The sequence below is a fragment of the Dendrobium catenatum genome, unplaced genomic scaffold, assembly GCF_001605985.2.
Source record: "Dendrobium catenatum unplaced genomic scaffold, ASM160598v2 original_scaffold_96786, whole genome shotgun sequence".
Taxonomy (NCBI): Eukaryota; Viridiplantae; Streptophyta; class Magnoliopsida; order Asparagales; family Orchidaceae; genus Dendrobium; species Dendrobium catenatum.
In genome coordinates this window covers 53845-72842 of record NW_021415225.1, presented here as the reverse complement: position 1 = coordinate 72842, position 18998 = coordinate 53845, and the positions used below count along the sequence as shown (strand labels likewise).

The window sequence follows — 18998 nt, the reverse complement described above, 5'->3', positions numbered from 1 at the left end:
GCAATGCTTTATGGCGCACAATGTTGGCCATTAAAAGAGAAGCATAATATTAAGTTAAGTGTTGCTGAGATGAGAAAAAAAAAGGTGTTGCTGAGATGAGGACGCTCATGTTAATGAGTGGACTTACTCTTAGAGATAGGATACGAAACGAGCATATCCAAGAGAAGGTTGGAGTAGTTCTAGTGATAAATAAGATTAGAGAGAGTCTCTTTAGATGGTTTGGTCAAGTAAAACATCGGCCTTCCGATGGCCCTGTTAGGAGAGTAGATATATTAAATTTGATCTATGTTAATAAAGGTAGAGGTAGACCTGAAAGATTTGGTTAGAAAACATTAGAAATGACATTTCTTTATTAGATTTAAATGAGAAGTTGACTCTTAACAGGACACAATGGAGAAAAAAAATTCAGATGGCCAACCCCATGTAGTTGGATAAAAGCTGATGTTGTTGTTGTTGTTTTTATATGTTATTAAGTTTTTACCATCTTAAATCTGGATTTCTAGCTATTATTTCAGTTGTGGGAATTGCTTTTGTGATACTTAATTCTAGTTAATTTCTAGCAGCTTGCAATAGTTTGAATTGATTTCTTTCGTGTTTTTCCTTTCATCAAAATAGTTAATTGTTTTAGATTAATGGTTGGTGTATTGTGAATTTTTATGTGTTTATTGCATTGTTTTCGAAATTGCAAGTTTGCATTAGATTCTGTGGCATCCTTCATCACTCATCACACTTAGACAATTATTTATTAGACATCATTGTGTTTCTGAAATTGTAGTGTGACCAGTCATTGGCATTGTATTGCTAGTTTCAAGTTGTAATGCAAGTCAGTTTATCAGCTTTTGCATGTACATAAACCTGCGTCGCTCTCTTGAAAACTGTAGTAACTAGCAGTGTTGATGTTTTTGGTGTACATAGAGCTTTTGGTAATTCCATTTAGTTTTTCCTTTTTCATATGGGCATGAAGATTTTACCGTACCTCTGTTAATCTCATCATTTATTAATTAGCTTACCCTGTAATGGGAGTCCTAAACTGCTGAATGAATTTCTTATCTGTGTGTTCAGCATATAGCATATTGTACTTTGGATTTCTTCATTATTTTCAAGCTTAATGAAAATGGAAATACATTCTGTTCATGATGTAGAACGGGTATGGCGATTTGATTTCTATGGGTCTTGAAGAGAAAATACAGAAGTCTAAACAACAGCTTTGGATTTTTAGAAGTCTTGGACAGCAGCTTTGGATTTTTAGAAGTCTTGGACAGCAGCTCTTCTTGTTGGAAATCCCTGGACAGCAATCCAATAATGTCCAGAAATGTCTGGACAGTGAACGGTATTGTTCCGGAGGGCTGGACAGCAAAACTCCTTGCTGAAAAGTTCAGGACAGAAATCCTAGAGATGGCCAGAAACTTGGACAATAATTGTATGAAGGCTGGGAGCCCTTGGGTAGCAGATTGGTCTTGTAAAACAGCAGCTTTGAAGCTCCAAGTGGCTGGGAAAACAATGACAATTGCTGGAATTCTCTGGCTGCAGCCTTAGAAGGCAGAAAACTCCACGTGAGATGGAATTTGAGGAGAGATTTGTGGAGGGAACTTAATGCACAGGTGTTGGAAAGTTCGGCCAGCAGGAGAAAGACGGAATGACGTGAATTCTAATTTAGAAAATTGAGTTTTGGCAAGATTTAATGAGAGGGCTTCTTAGGTAAGAGTTTCGGCCAGGTGAAGTGGAGGATTTTGAATTCTTTCCAAGAGGGATTAGGGATTTTTGGAAATAAATCCCTAGGATTTATTAGAAAGGGGGGGTCGGTGGTTTAATGATAGAGGAGGAGATTGGGGAGGTGATTTTGGGTTCTTCATTTAAGGCTTTAAAATTTAGGAAAGTGTTTAAATAAATCCTATTTGAATTTGAAATTCAAATTGATTGAATTAAAGAACTTTCCTAAAATAGATTTGATAAATTAGAAAAGATTTTGAATTTCAAATCAATTTTCAAATCTATCCAAATTCGCCTCAATCTAATTTAGGAAACAAAGCTTGAATGGGGGAAAGAAAGAGGTGGGGACCATGTGGAGGCCGACGGCATGGAGATAGGGGGAGAGGGAGTTTTGTGGAGAAATTTAAATCCCTTTCCTAAATTGTCTCTTTAATTTAGGAGAAGAAAAATTCCACCCAAATTAAATTTGAATTACATCATGAATGAGATTCAATACTTCCCTATAATAGCTTTCTAATTTAGGAAACTATTTGAATTTCAAATGATGAAAATAATTTCCTAAATTATTTGAACTTTTTAGGTAAGCATTAAGGTGACATTGGCTCCTCATTCATGGAGACAAACAAGGGTGGCCGGCGGTGGCTTGGCTTGGGTGGGGCGGTGGGGGAGCTAATGGAGAAAAGGGACTGGGTTGATGGTTAGGTTGAGGTGAGCTTTGGTAGGAGGGGTTATGGGGGTGGTGGTTGGTGTTGGGGATGGCCGGAAGGAGGGGGACGGTGAAGAGGATGAAGATAACGACGAGAAGCAATAAGAAGGAACAAAAATAAATAAACAAAATATAAAAGATACAACCGCGAGGCTGGACACATCTTGTGGCTGACGGGTACTACGTTGCCCTTCTTCAAGGGTCTTCATGCCACGAGTCCGGACCCATCCTGCGGCTGGTGGATATTTCGTTTCCCTCACATAGGGACTTCCACTCTCCTAAGAACTCCCATAGCTCTCAAGAACAAAGTGTAGAAAACAAATTTTTTATTAATTCATCATTGATTTCATACAAGAGGAAGAGCCTCTATATATAGGCCTTAAAAGAAATGAAAAGACAACTTTGCCCTTTGGGCTTATATAAGACAAGACTCTTAAGTAAGGGCAAAAAAGAAAAATGCATAATTAAAAATAAAAATTACAAATAAAATTTAAGAAAACATAGGATGATCACGGCCGTTGATCTTCAACTCCTCCTCGGATAGGCATGGACGGTTGGACGTCCGCATCTGTTCACCTGGTAATTTTCCATGTCTTAAGAGTCAGTCTGTCTGTACCATGCTTTGACTAATGAGGTAGAAACTATGTTTTGGCCTTTGTTGTCTAATCTGCTTTTGCCATCAGGTATATTGGGTTGTCTTTTACGAACAATCATCTCACTCTGGCTAATAATTATTGATAATGTGAGGTGAAGACCAAGGATGTAATTCAATCATCTCTAATAATGGAGTTCTATCCAATCTTTAGTTTGTTTAAGTTTATTTTTCAGTGGATGGATTTCATTTTTTTTTTGTCTTAACATTGCTTCTACTCGAAGTATATATTCATTACTAAAGATGAAAATTTGCGTGAATTAACAGCTCCTCAAATGATGGGAATGCTTAGGAACTCTTATAACATGTCCGGTGGACCCATATCACGGCAATTGCAAGGAGGGAATAGCTTGCTAAGCTCTATGGGAATGTTAAATGATGCCAATTCAAATGAGGGCTCTCCTTTCGACATAAATGATTTCCCTCAGTTAACTGGGCGCCCTAGTTCAGCTGGAGGGCCTCAGGGTCAGTTGGGTAACTCGTCAACTTTTTGTGTACTTATCTATTATGTACTATGTAATTATTGAAAGATTCTAATAATCCTCTTGAAATGCAGGTTCCTTGCGGAAACAAGGTATTGGTGTTAGTTCGATAGTGCAACAAAATCAGGAATTTAGTATCCAGAATGAAGATTTTCCTGCTTTGCCTGGTTATAAAGGTATTTGGTTCATTTCCATCAAAATTAAGAATGATGGATATTTTATTTGGATTTGCTGGCTGAAGTCTCCATAATTTTAGCATTCAGGAGGTTTTGACCAAATGTATTTCTCCCAGACGGGAATTTTTATTTTCAGAATGTACTGGATATTGTGATTTCCTCCACCTCCCTCATAGACAACTTTTGATCTCTAACTTAGCTCTTCATCCATTTGTTTATCTCCACAATGTTTCTTTGGTGCTCTTTTCTATTTTGGTACTTGTCATTTGATTGTTTGCTTATATTTTATGCCCATTTATTGTTGTTGTTATATTTCTCATTTCTAAGGCCTTTGAAGTTGTGGTTGTTGGTGATTTGATAATTTTAGTTGAAGGTTGAATGTAGCAGTTTGATGTAGAACAAAGGAGGGGGGGGGGAATAAAAATTAAAGATCTGAAATTCAAATTCAGATTTTCCTTAATTAAGGGATTTGAATTTGAATTCAAATAAGAAGGGAAGGGAGGGAAGAGAGGGGTTAATTATCTCCTTAATTGGGCCCTTAGTTAGGGAGGAAATAATTAGGATAGAGGAGAGAGAGGGGCCGGCCAAGGAGGGAGGGAAGGGGGTGTCTAGATTCGATGTATATGGTCCATTGCAATGTTTAAAATTGCGTATTTTGGTATTGAGGCGTTTTTCATTCGTGAGGCGAGGCGTAAGCCTCAAGGCGTTTTGAGGCGTAAGCCTCAAAATCAAAAGATTGCGTAAACATAAAATGATAAATTTTTTATATACTAATGAGTGAATAATATAAAACATAAAAAAAAAACATAAGATATGAAGTGAAATCAAAATATCCCAATAATAAGACAACATGAAATATAATTTCAACTCAAATTCTATCTTTCCACATCCCAGTATTCTTTTCATTAACATATAATTCCAATTTCCAAAAAAATAGCAATGACAAATATCGCATAAGAACTCATAAATCATGAACATTATAGCACTAAGGGGTTCTTCATTTGAATTATCATTATGATGAACTGCTCTCTCTCTTTTCTCCTCTCCTATAGAGTCCAATGTCGGGCATTTAACTTCAAGATTTATGTAAGTTTTAATATATATAGAGTGAGGCGTAAGTCCATGCCAGTCGAGGCGAGCGGGCCTTAAGACGGGTCCCTTAATCAAGTTGAGGCGCAAGCTGCATAAAAAAAAATCGAGGCGTAAGCATCGAGGCGATTTTTACTGGAATTGCGTAAAGGGCGGGCCTCAAGGCGAGCCTCATATTGCGCAATTTTTACAACAATGGTCCATTGCATTGAATGTGATTGAAAAAAATTAAATTTGAATTCAGAATTTGGAGAGTTTGGGTGAGGGGGGGGGGTTTCTAAAAATATGTGAACTGATGCCGGAAAGATTTAAAATTCAAATTTATTTGAATTTAAAATAAAAGGCTTTCCAAATTAATCATTAGCTAGATTAGGAAAGTAATCATGAAGCAATTTGAATTTGGAAATTAATGGGTTGTGGAAGGAGATGTCGGCGGCATGGTGGGGTGGACTAGGGCTTAGGGAAAGGGATTTAGAGATTGCCTTAATAGGATCTTAATTTAGGAAGAAATAATTTAAATCAACCAATTAGAAATTTTTTGATCTAATTTAAATAACTTTCCTAAAATAGAGAACCTGATTTAGGAAATTAAATTCAAATTCAAATTGATGTTCAATTTATTTTTTATTTTTTTTTGTGGGGGGGGGGGGGGGGGTGATGGGTTGAAATTTATTTGGATCTGACGGGGAGGAGGCTAGCGGTGGAGGTTGGCCGTGGACTAGGGTGGTGGGGAAGGATGAGTGGTAGAAAGTCGATGACTAGGGGAAAATTTAGCCGACAATTAAAGGAAAAATAAGGAGAGACAAAACAAAGAAAAAGATAAAATCGTGAGCCCGGACATTTCCTGCGGCTGACGGGTGATGCGTTGCCCTTCACCAAGAGACTTTAAGCCACGAGCCCGGACCCATCCTGCGGTTGGTGGAAACTACGATTCCCTCCCATAGGGATCTCACTTAAGTCCCATGGAACAAAAGTGCAGAACAAAATTTTATTAATACTCCATACCATTACACTAGCAAGGGTCTTTATATATAGGCCTCAGAAATAAAAGAAACAAAAATAAGACGATCATGCTCCTAGAGCTTATATAAGAATAGACCCTTAAGTAAGGGTAAAAACGAAAAATGCATAATTAAAATAAAAATTTAATATAACGTAGGACGATCACGACCGTCGATCTTCATCTCCTCCTCGGATAGGCATGGACAGTTGGATGTCCGCATCATTCTCTCGGGGTGGAAAAAAGCTCGATTCCGTCGAGTTCGCGTCCCGGGTGAGCAACCATGCTCTGATACTAAATTGATGTAGAATGAAGGAAGGGGGGAATAAAAATTAAAGATCTGAAATTCAAATTAAGATTTTCCTTAATTAAGGGATTTGAATTTGAATTCAAACAAGAAGGGAAGGGAGGGAAGAGAGGGGTTAATTATCTCCTTAATTGGGCCCTTAATTAGGGAGAAAATAATTAGGATAGAGGAGAGAGAGAGGGCCGACCAAGGAGGGAGGGAATGGGGTGTCCAGATTCGATGTATATGGACCCTTGTATTGAATATGATTGGAAAAATTGGAAAAATTAAATCTGAATTTAAAATTCAGAATTGGAGAGATTGGTGGGGGGGGGGGGGTGATGGGAGGGGGTTCCTAAAATAGTTGAACTAATTTGAAAAGATTTTGAAATTCAAATTTATTTGAATTCAAAATAAAAGGCTTTCCAAATTAATAATTGACTAGATTAGAAAAGTAATTATGAAGCAATTTGAATTTGAAAATCAATGGGTTGTGGAGGGAGAGGCCGGTGTTATGGTGGGGTGGAGTAGGGCTTAGGGAAAGGGATTTAGAGATTGCCTTATTTAGGATCTTAATTTATGAAGAAATAATTTAAATTAAATCCAATTAGAAATTTAGTTGGATCTAATTTAAATAACTTTCATAAAATAGAGAACCTAATTTAGGAAAAAAATTCAAATTCAAATTTGAATTATTGAATTCAAATTGATGCTAAAATTGGGGGGACTGAAATAGGAAGGCCATAAATGAAAGAGGGAATTGAGGATCCTATGGGGAAAGGTGTTACGCCGGCCCATCCTGGGCCGGCTGGACCGGTCCACCCTGGACCGGTCTTGGCTTACAGCCGGCGGAAGAAGCCCAGCCAGAGGGGGGCAGAAACATCAAGGGGGGCCCACTTGATGTGAATTCAATTTTGGGAGGGAATATTTGAATGAGAAGGGTAATTAGGTAAATTGTAACCCTCCTTTCATGTTTAATTGGGAGGAATAGGGGGGAGAGAGGGCATCTGGAATTTGAATCATTTTTGAGATCTAGGGTTTGTGTTCTTGGGCTCTAGGCTACGCTAGAGATTTGGAGAGTTTTTCATTCCTCTCGAATTGAAGGAAAGTTGTATCTTGCAAGTGATTTTCATCCCTTATTAAAATGAAAGTGTTTGCCTTGTTTTCTCTTACGTTTTCTCCTTCGTTTTCTCTCCGATTCCACTGTTTTTGGCTGTTTTCCTGTGTGGACAGCAGTTTTCATCCTAGATCTATTGGGTTTTGGTGAAAAACACTTGGAAATCCAAGTGTTTCCTATCAAAAGGCTGGATAGGCCGGCGGTTAGGGGAAAACTGGTCGGAGCTTTGGGATCCGGCGAGGAGGAGGCTAGCGGTGGAGGTTGGCTGTGAACTAGGGTGGTGGGGAAGGATGGGTGGTAGAAAGCTGATGACTAGGGGAAGATTTAGCTTGTGGCTAAAGGAAAAATAAGGAGAGACAAAACAAAGAAAAAGATAAAACCGTGAGCCCGGATACTTCCTGCGGCTGACGGGTGATGCGTTGCCCTTCACCAAGGGACTTTAAGCCACGAGCCCAGACCCGTCCTGCTGCTGGTGGAAACTACGATTCCCTCTCATAGGGATCTCACCTAAGTCCTCCCAAGAAACAAAAGTGCATAACAAAATTTTATTAAAACTCCATCTTACCATTACACTAGCAAGGACCTCTATATATAGGCCTCAGAAATAAAAGACTAAAATAAGACAATCATACCCCTAGAGCTTACATAAGATTAGACCCTTAAGTAAGGGTAAAAACGAAAAATGTATAATTAAAATAAAAATTTCAGATAAGGCATGACAATCACGACCGTCAATCTTCATCTCCTCGGATTGGCATGGACGGTTGGATGTCCGCATCACTGTTTGCTGGAAATTTGATATTGCTTTGATTCTCTGATGTAGAACTACATGTAAAAATGAATGCAAGCGATTGTACTTACACGAATAAGAATAGAGCTTTGCAGCTAATTAACTTCTTACTTTTTAAGCCAAAAATTGGTGATTAAGCTTAAGTAGTCAATTACACGAGAAAAGAAGTGGATCATAAAACAATCATATCAAATTATACCATGCAAATGTAGGGTTTTCAATAAAGAATCCCTAATTTAACAATTAGATTAGCTATGAAAATCCGCTTACTTACACTCTTAATTTGGGTCATGCGGATAGATCTTCATAAATAAACAATGCCACGATTGAGGGAAGATTTAAAAGGTGTAAGGAAAGGAGGTAGTTTACCCAAAATCAGGAGATACGAGACAACGGTGACGATGTGTGGTTGTTTCCAAAGTAGGACAGCAATCGGGAGCCTTTTCACAAGTCTGGATAGCTACTAGGAGGGATCGGGAGCTCTTGGACAGCAAAGGGTGGTCTTCAGGAGGGCTGGACAACAAATCGGCTTGCCGGACAGCAATGGGGAGGTGCAGAATTCTCTAGACATCAACTACAACAACCTGGACAGCAGCTTTGGCCTATGGGAAACTCTGGATAGCAGGTTCGCAAACTCCGGAATTCTGGGCAGCACTTTAGCAAGGTAAAATTTCAGGGTTTGATTGATTAGTTTAAGTGGGAGAGGTTGGGGTAGTGGCCGGTCACAGATAGGAGGGGAGAATAATTTAGTTCCATAAAATTTTGACTTGAATAGGGGATGGAAATAATTTAGAAATCTGAAATTAATTTCAGCTTTGAATGGGCAAGTAATTGGGCCTTGATTGAATGATTTGTGGAGCATTAATGGCATAGGAAGGGCTTGATTGGAGAATTGATGGGAAGAGCATTAATTTGATTTATTTGAATGAGAGAGAGAGGGTGGGTCGGCCATGCATGGGGGAATTGAAACCCTTTCCAAACATAGGATGTTAATTAAGGAAAGAGAATTAGGGGAGAATCTTTAATTATTTCAGGTTTGAAGAGATTTGAAAAGTGTCTAAATTAGATTAATCTTATCTTAGGAAAAGATTCAAATCCAAATAAATTTGATTTTGAAATCTTTCCAAATTTAAGATGATCTAAATTAGGTAAGTCTTCAATTCTTTCCCTATAGGAGATTGGGAAAGAAAGGAAGGAAGGGCAAATAGGGCCGGCGGGTGAGGGCTTGGGTGGTTTTGGCCGGGCGGCAAAGGGGGAGGGAGGATGGGATTGGTGGCCGGTGGGGTTTTGACTGAGAAAGGAATAAGGGACTGGGTGCTAGGCCGGCGGCTTTTGTAGGAAATTTGATGTGTGGTTGAGAGAGGAGGAGACGGAGGCGGAAAATATAGTGAAAGATAAAATCACGAACCCGGACGCTTCCTACGGTTGGTGGGGGGGGGGGGGGCGTTGCTCTCCCCCAAGGGACTTTACTAAAGCTCTCTCTTAGAATTCTCAAGCTCTTTCAAAACACATAAGTGCAAAAATTTTTATAATATCATTCATTCCCTCAAAAGAAAAATAAGGGGCTTATAATTAGCCCCATACAATGAAAGAAATAAAAAACAAACTTGCCCCTAGGGAACACATAAGATTAGGCCCTCAAGTGAGGGTAGAAATGGAAAAGTGCTAAAATAAATCTAATACATAAAATGACTCAAAAAATAAATCGGCGTGATTGTGGTCGTAGATCTCCAGATTTTTTTCTAATAATCTTTCCACGGTCGGATGTCCTCACCATTCTCACTTGCTGTTCACAAGCCCAGTGTAAAGTGGAATAATTGAGACAGATCTTCGGGTGGCCGGCCAATCCCTCATGAGAATTTTTGCATACCCTTTATATTGTCATAATTTATATGGTATAATGCATTTCAACCAGCTTTAGAATGACCTTATTTTTAGTGCCTATAAATAAGTGGTCGAGTTTTAACATATGGAGGCTATACTATTCTTGAGTAACTTCCGATAAAGGGTGATGATATTTAGAAGGGATTGATCAAATTTTTTATTAAGGTTTAAAATTACACAATTGGGTGGGTGAGGCGTAGGTCTCAAAATTAAAAAAATTGTGTTAAATGAAAATAAAGATTAAAAGTAATTTCTTATATAATATCCAAATAATATGTTAAAGAATGATATATTAACTTTCTATTGAACTATAAAATAACAAATTAACGTACATATAAAACAAAAAGTCGCACAAGATGTAAAGTGCAAGTGATAAATTGCATGAAGTAGAATTGAAATTCAAATATTACAAGAGCAAAATAATATAAAATATAGGAATTGCATAAAAGTATCATATAATATGAAGTTTAACTCTAAATTTCATTTTTCTCTGTTTCTTAATCATCCACATTTAATTCCTATAAAAAGCTAAAATAGTTGCTAATAACTCATAAATCATCTGCATTGTCATCAATGAGAGGGTCTTTATTTGAGTCTTCGTCATAACAATTTGATCTCTACTGCCTTGGAGTCCAATGCCTCCCAATTTACTTATTTTTTCATTTATTTCAATCATCGTTCAGTTTTATAAATATTTGTTGTCAATATAAAGATGAGAATAATACACCAAGATGTTTAGAGGAGGTGGTAGTGCTATGTGGCTTTCAAGTGATCCTCGATAGTGGCTATGATGTGGCTATTACAAAGGCGGCGAGTTGGAGGTTGAGACAGTTGAGAAGAAGTTGCTGCAACTCGAGGGTGCATGAATGTATGATTTGTTTGGGGCTTTAGTTTAAGATTTATATAAGTTTTAATAATAATAATAATAATAAAATATATAATTGGGTTGGGCGTACACCTCATGCCAGTGAGGCAAGGTGTGCCTCAAGGCGGACCTCATCCAAGTTGAGGTGCAAGCCTCATAAAAAAAGTTTGAGGTGTAAACCTCGAGATATTTTTCGCTGGATTTGCGCTGAGGAGAGCCTTATATTGTGCAATTTTAAACAATGCTTTTGATTAATTCTTCTTATTATCTACTGGAGTTGGAGAAAATCATAATTCATTTAATGTAGTTTGCTCTTAAAGTTTTTTTGCATGCTTATTATCCACTTTATGTTAAAATCAATATAATTAGTAAAGCATATGAAAATCACACATTTACAATCATTGGAATTGTGCTTAAATGAGTCTCATATTGCACAATTTTAAATAGTGCTTTCGATTAATTCTTCTTATTATCCGCTTGAGTTAGGGGAAAATCATAATTAATTTAATGTAGTTTGTTGCTGAAGCTTTTTGCATGCTTATTATCCACTTTATGTTAAACTAATATAATTAGTAAAGCATATTAAAAATCACACATTTAAAATCACCCGGTTAAACTTCGAATTTTTTCTGTGAAATTGCTCAGAATTGTCTATTCTATGACATACCAAAAATTATATGGTGGAAAGTTTCCTAAAGTCATTTAAACCAAATAATTCTTATAACTTTTATCCAAATTATCTAAATTGAAAACTGAAGAGAGTAATATCAGCCTACCTCGAGACGAATAATTTCTTCTATTGGAAAGACTAACGAATCTAGCTCTACAACCTTCTAGATCCTAGCTCCCTTTCCCTCTTTCCTCTTTCTCCTCTCTGGCCCTTCTCTCGACATTTCCAAGCAAATGGTAATGAAGAATTGGGTGTTAGCTTAGTAAGATATTTATATAAAAACATTGAAATTATGCTAGCTCCGTAGCTTTGACCTCCCCAACGCTACCGTGGTCCCAAGGGATTTTGTTTATGGAATTTTCTCATGAATAACGACCTCAGCGCTCCTGAATGCTTTCTAATAAATAGGGAAGACAACGCCACAAAGGCCAGCACTACTACGCTTACAAGGACATAAATTTTATTCACCCAGACAGAGAGCTTTGTGTCGAAGTGCTTCCAAAAAATAATTTTCAGATACTAATTTTCTACTTAAATCATATTCACAAAAATTCACAAACACTTAAATAAATATATAGTTCTTACTAGGTTCACTTTAGGTTATTGCAGGTAGACTAGGTACTGTAGCAATGGACATTACAATAATCACGTAAATGTTGAGTTTTATCATGACGTCAGTCTATGCAACCAAGGATTTGCCTCTTGGGGTGAAGCTTGAATGATAAATTGATAATGTGTACTTTTTGGGCCTAATTGAAAACATTGATTTTGGTGGCATTTGGAGAAGCTTTAAAGGAGCAGTTGGTAACCGCCAGATCTTCAGAATGAATGTTGGCTTGTAGTTATGTATTTGTTGTTATATCTCAAGTTGAGCTAGCTTTTATTCATATAATATTATTTTTTTATGATTTATTTTTCACTGTGTATATCACCCAGTTGATTTATATGTGTACAAGTGAAGGCTTTGAATATTTCGGGTGTGCAAGTAGGGAAGATTTAGCTAGTGGATTGTCAAATAGATTGGCGGAGTGGGTGGCTGGTGAGAGTTATTTGGAAGTTCATAGGAAAGCCTTCCATGACTTTATCTTTGTAATAGTCATTTGTATTAGCTGTTCCTGTTTGGTTCTTTTTGTATTTGATAGGTTATTTAGCTTAATGACTATTTCGATTCAGTCATTTATGTATTGCTTTGTTATTACACTGTGCTTCCTATACCATGGGCTGGCTAGTGTTTCTTTCTTTTCCAACTAGGCCAAGTCGGGGGACTACTGCTCTGGTTCGAGTTTTGTTCTTCGCATGCATTCGGTCTAATGCTGGTGGCTTCTTTGGCTGACTCCATTCAATGTGTTAATTGAGTTTGTCTGGGTTGGCAACTTCATTGTGGGTTTTGTTGAATGTTCTTCATGCACTCATGATTCAGGTCCAGACAACCCTTTTTGGAAACCAGATTTGGGCTGTGACAACTGCCCAGCGTTGTTGCTGTCCCTAATTTTGTTAAAGGTCTGCCCCAGTATGCAAAAGAAAGGATTATTTTTCATTTATTAAGGACTTACGTGGTTGACAATCAATCTCCATATGCATTTGCTGGGAATTTGCTTATCACTCATTTTTTGAATAAAGGGTAGCTTTGATAGAAATATATGCTGTACAAAACATTTTTGTATTTTGTTTGATCTTAAATGAAGATTGCTGGTTTAATGGCTCACACGTCTCTTTTCTTCTTTTTTTTTTTTTTTTAAAATCTGCTCATCAAGTCTTTCTTATTATTGATTTTACCCTTTTCTGTTTTAATTCTTTCAAATCAACTTTGTGCGCTTCCTGTCGTGTTTGTTTGGTAGTGATGCTGCCAGTTATATTACTTCCTATTTGCTGTATTTTATGGCATTGATCTTGTTTAGGTGGAAACTCAGAATTTGCAATGGATTTGCATCAGAAGGAGCAACCTCATGAAAATGTTTCTGTAATGCAGTCACAAAACTTTGCCGTGAGTGTAATTTTCAAGCTAAATTGTCAACTAATAGTTATAGTTATTCTAGTTATTTGATGATAAAATATATTATTAATCATGCAGATTGGGGGGTCTACTGGATTTAGCCATGGAGTGGCCTATCCATCAAATCGTCAGCAACACCAGCAGCATTCAACCCCTGTTAGTACTTCTGGTGGAGTCTCTTTAGCAGCTGGAAGCAATCAAGACCTTCTCCATCTATATGGCTCTGATTTGTTTCCATCTTCACATGGAGCCTATCAGTCTCAGGTATGCTTCTCAAGTTAATACTTCAATTTTAAGGAATCAGGCATGTTCCTGATGTTTCTACATAATTCCAATGAATGAACCTTTCTTTGTTATCTTTCAGGTTCAGAATACTCCTAGCCTTGGATTAAGAGCATTAAGTTCTCAAAACCCAGCTTCAGGCGGTGGACCTTATGATCAACTTATTCAGCAATATCAACACTCGCATAACCAATCTCAACTTCGCCTGCAACAGATGTCTGCTATTAATCAATCATATAAAGATCATAGTCTGAAGTCCATGCAAGGGACGCAGATGTCTGAGAGGTTTGGTTTGTTGGGTTTGTTGAGCGTAATCAGAGTAAACGACCCAAATCTCACATCCCTTGCTATGGGGATGGATCTCACAACTCTGGGATTGAATTTGTTAAGCCCACCAGGTGATTTGCACAAGAAATTTAATTCCCCATGGTCTGATGAGCCAGCCAAAGGAGAGTCCGAGTATTGCATTCCAACTTGTTATAACTCTAAACCACATCCAACATTAAAGGTAGAACAACTTCTACTACTGCCTTTAATAGATAGTGTAGATATTTGCTCCATTAATTAGTGGCGCTGAACATGTTCTTCTGATACAGCAAGGACATTTTGAGAAGTTCAATGATGGGACACTATTTTACATCTTTTACAGGTCTGCTCCTGATTATTTTCCTCTCAGTATTTGCTTTGATGACATTAATTTCCTTAAGTTATACCTTCTCTTTTCTGCAGCATGCCAAAGGATGAAGCTCAGTTGTTTGCTGCTTATGAACTGTAATTTGCTCCTTCCTCTCCTGTCTTTATATGAATGTTAGATTTCTGCTTTACATTCACCTGTTCGGAGATGTTGAAATGATTGAGTATTGGTATTGTTATTCTTCTTGTGCAAGTAGTCAGGGAAAGATGAAGGCTGCCAAAATAACAATTACTATGTTACTGGTCTTTTCTCCTGCACTCTATTAGCAATTTTTTGATCTGACTTCTGTTTATGTAACCTACGTGGATCAAGTTATTTCTTTTGCCTTTCAAAATTTGTTTGTCAATACTAATAAGTTTTACATTTTGTGGTTCATATTTGAAATCTGTGCGCAAGAAGTTGTGATGGCTGAAATTCTGTATTTCTTGGTTGTAAGTAGAAGATGATCTTGTAACAGTATCTGATGCATGATGGTTTAGGCTTTAGGATTTCCTTATGCTATTGGACTGATACACTAAATGTAAATCACATAGGAGTATTTAGGCTATATAGATCACGAACCATTGAGAATCTTTAAGGATCTTTTTTTGGCTAGAGTATTATTTTAACATTTCTTACCTGAGCAAACAATTATATTAGGACAATTTGCAACCAATAAAGCATTAATTGGCTTTGAAAATTTAAGTTTGTTACATTTGGATGCTCCGAAATGAATATTTGGATATTTATTGGACATTTGGTTCATTTAATTGGGTGGAATGTGCTTGTGTGATCTCGCAGTCTCAAACACGCATAAATATTTAAAACATTCTCCTACAGGTTAAGAATTCTGTTTGCCCATATCTTTGCACTTGTTATTGTGTTCACTTGCCTGGTAGATGTCATGTGTTTATCTCTGTCCTACTTTTCCTCTCTTGCCTGTTATTCCATCATGGAAATATTTTTTTTTCTAAAACACATGCATTGGCAGATATTCACGGAGATGGGTCTACCACAGAGAGCTTCAGTTATGGTTAAGGAGAATCGGAGAGCCGCTTGTTAAGACTCAAACATATGAAAGGGGATCGTATCATTACTTCGATCCAAGTACATGGCAAACTATTCGCAAGGTAGGGACATTTGTCCTGGAATTTTGTAATTTGATTTCTTTTGCTTATGTTTTATCTGCTGAATGTACTTTTTTGTTCTCTTGCAGGACAATTTTGTCCTTACATATGAGGCATTGGAAAAGAAACCAATCCTTCCTCAACATTAGACGTTATAAAGTTAGGTGTGTATTTGGTTTTCGATTAGAATTTGCCAGGTCTGTGGTGCCGTTGCTTCTTTCACTCGTGACATTTCTTCTGATGAGGTGGTTGGTACTTCATGTTAGTCATCAAGTGTCCCACTTCTTGGTTTCTGCATTTTCAATGACAGCGCGATCAACTTCAGTAATGCCATGCATGGTAAAGTTTGCCAAACGTCTTTAATATATAATGCTTTAAATTCATTCATAGGAAAAAAATAGTAATCCTCTCTTGTTTTTCTGCATTGAAACATTTGAAACAAACATTCAAACTCCCTTACGACTTTGACATGGTGTAAAGGCTTAAAATAGTTCCCCGCTTATTGATAAATATCCAATTTAGTCTCATTCTTTCATAATGACTCAATTTAAGCTTCGTTTGGGATGGCTGGCTTTTTTAATGTTTCTTAAAGTAGCTTTCATAGTACAAAAATTAAAATTTATGTACTAGAAAGCTGTTTTAAGAAGCAATAAAAAAGTTGGCCCAAACAAAGCTCGACTATTAGAAAATGTCCTAATTTAGTCACAATGTCAAAAGTAACGGTTAAAATTAACCCCAATAGTTAAATGTGAGGGCATTTTACGTATTATGGTGTATGTGAAATTATATTATTAATTTTATATTATTTGTTATTTATCATAGTAAAAAAAATCATAATAGAAGTTAATCAATTAAATAACAAGAATGAATAATTAATAAATGTGGTTAACTTTCATTATAATTTTATATTTATTTTAATATGATAAACAATAAAATATATAAAAATAATAATATAATTTCACATACACTTCAATACCCAAAAATAACCTCACATTTAATTGTTCGGGTTAACTTTAACTATTTATTTTGATCTTGAGATCAAATTGAGATATCTAATAGTCGGGGGACTAAATTAGGACTTTATGAAAGTCTGATATTAAATTTGACATTTACTAATAGTCAGGGAACTATTTTGGGCTTTTACTCGTTGATATGGTTTAAACTAATTGCATTCTGCACGTGCATGGGTAGTATTGGCTACAAATCTTGAAAATGTTGACATACAAGATTGATCATTTTATTCTTATATTGCAATCTATACTCTTCGTCAATTTAATTCAATTAGTTGGTCCATCTTTTTTTTATCAGTTGCATGCCATGAAAGTATTTTTAGGTGTCAAATTGAGTGGGAAAGAAATGAGAATGTTCAAGTTGAATGCATGCAATATTAGGAATTAGGATAAACAGATTGAGAAATATGGTTATGCAAGTATTGTGGGAGTACCACTTATTAAGTATATTTTGATGAAAATTAGACTTAGATTGTTTGTGCATGTATGTTTGAGATCAAACTTGCAGTGCAAATGGAACTTTCAAGACATGCAAAAATTTTTAAAAAATGTCTGGCTTCAATAAGCTTTCTACTACAATCTTTTTAAAATGTCAATTGAAAAAAAAGAAAAAAAATTTTCAGATATATGAAGAGTTGTACCTTGCCTTCTAAATGAAAATTGAGAGCATCTAAGAATTCATGCCTTAGTGAAGGAGTGCCCTCCTTCAGAATAGTACTGTTTGATCTAATCTATGGATCCAATAGCTACTTATAGGAGTACCAATCTAATTTATTGATGATTAAATTTATTTAATTATTGTGAGATAAGCTTATCCACCTAGCTTATCTTTTGCTCCGATTTAGAGGACCCAAGACGAGTTAAGGCATGCTTAAAATTGTCTGTCCAAAGGATATTAAAATGAACTGTTTGGTTTTTTTTTTTGAAAAAATGCAAATTTGCATTAAAAGAAAAAAAAGAACACCCTAATGCAAGCTAGAATAAAAACAAAGGGTTCTTTGATCCAACAGGGAAATGAACCTTATTGAAAGCATATTTGTTAAACTAAACTTATGATAATTGAAATGAGATCCACTATTTCCCATTTTAAAACCCTTGGGGTGGAGGGGATACCAAAAATAAAACAACCCGTAAGTTTGATTAGCATCCCAGAGTTCCTAACCGGTTGAAAAATAAGATCTAATACCGATCCCATAAGCAATTAGAATAAATTTAGAAAACAAATATAAGTCTAAAAGAAAGCAAAAGAAACAAACTAAAAATTCTAGAAAGAAAATACAATTATTCCTAAATATCCGAAAAACACCTAAGAAAACTTTTAATAGATTTCTCAGATGCCACTTCCAAATTCCGCAGCCGTATTCCAAATCAAGTAATATGCGGTACTCTTTAATCAGGAGCTCCATCATCAAGTATCTTATAAAAAATTTCATACTGTTACTTTCAATGTAATAACAAAGGGGAAGAACCCCGCATAAATTTCTTTGAGCTGAGATCTGCCATCCTTCTTCTAGGTAAGTCTTCCATTAGGTAGCACCTTGTGAATTTCTAGGTAAGTCTTCCTCATAAATGAACTGTTTGGTTGGGTGAATGGACTTATACTAGTTCAAACTTTGAGCATCAATCAATTAGCTCCATTAGGTAGCACCTTGTGAATTTAGATGATGCTGTGTTGGGTGTTTTCTTGGTCAGCTAATGACTTCATGGGGATTGATGCACGTATTAATGATTATGAAAAAAATTATTTCAGCCAGATCCTTCTCTATAAATCTGTTGTGAATTGACATAAATTTTTCTTCAGTTTGGTACCCATTATAAAATTTTGCTGTTTCGGTAGTTTCAATAATTTCAGTAGTTTCCTGGGGAGTTAGTTTCAGTCCTGATTACATGTACTTTTTAATTATAAAATATTATAGAAGGTATATTTTAAATATGAAATAAAATGGATTATCTAATTAGCATTCAATTTATTATACAACTACATACAATCACAGTACTTCGCAGTACAACTACATACAATCACAAGAAATTCTAATGGCTTGCTCTGCTCTGCTAGGGTTCCGCCGCCTTTCCCCTTCGACGTCATTTGAGGGTTTTCTTCTCCTTTGATTTTCAGGTATTTGTTTTTACCTTATGGCGTCTGCTCGCCTTCGTGATCCCGGATTTTTAACTGGGGCTTTTGCGCCTCTTTCGTTTAAGGAGGCTTTATCTTGTATTTCTTCGTCTTCCTTCCCTGAGTTAAGTGTGTCTTCTCATCGTGGCTTGCCGGCTTTGTTAATTTCTGAGGAAGAGGTCCGGTCGCTAGCTGCACCCTTTGAATTTTCTTTGGTTGGGCGTTTTCCAGGTAGACGACCTTCGATCGATGCTATTCGGTCAAATTTGCTTCAATTAAAGTCGTAGGGATTTTTCGGTCACTGTGCTTAATCACCGGAATGTTTTGATTAAACTGGTGAATGATTTGATTTTGCCGGATTTTCACTATAGCT

The 18998-nt window shown here is 36.5% G+C and overlaps 1 protein-coding gene across 7 annotated transcripts in view; it reads left to right on the top strand.

Annotated features, from left to right (window-relative positions):
- The window catches only part of LOC110108989 (probable NOT transcription complex subunit VIP2), a 49418-nt gene that overhangs the window by 28548 nt on the left and 1872 nt on the right, over positions 1–18998 (top strand). The window contains exons 6-16 of one of the 7 annotated variants that reach the window (XM_028691974.1): positions 3336–3542; positions 3625–3726; positions 13326–13411; positions 13499–13684; positions 13785–14210; positions 14299–14351; positions 14432–14473; positions 15367–15505; positions 15592–15666; positions 15769–15841; positions 18569–18628. In XM_028691974.1, coding sequence (XP_028547807.1) covers positions 3336–3542; positions 3625–3726; positions 13326–13411; positions 13499–13684; positions 13785–14210; positions 14299–14351; positions 14432–14473; positions 15367–15505; positions 15592–15651 — 1301 coding nt within the window. In that variant the 3' untranslated portion in view covers positions 15652–15666; positions 15769–15841; positions 18569–18628. Of the gene's footprint in view, positions 1–3335; positions 3543–3624; positions 3727–13325; positions 13412–13498; positions 13685–13784; positions 14211–14298; positions 14352–14431; positions 14474–15366; positions 15506–15591; positions 15842–18568; positions 18789–18998 lie in introns of those variants that run through there. The other 6 variants (XM_028691975.1, XM_020839868.2, XM_020839867.2 and 3 more) reach the window with 6 other exon arrangements.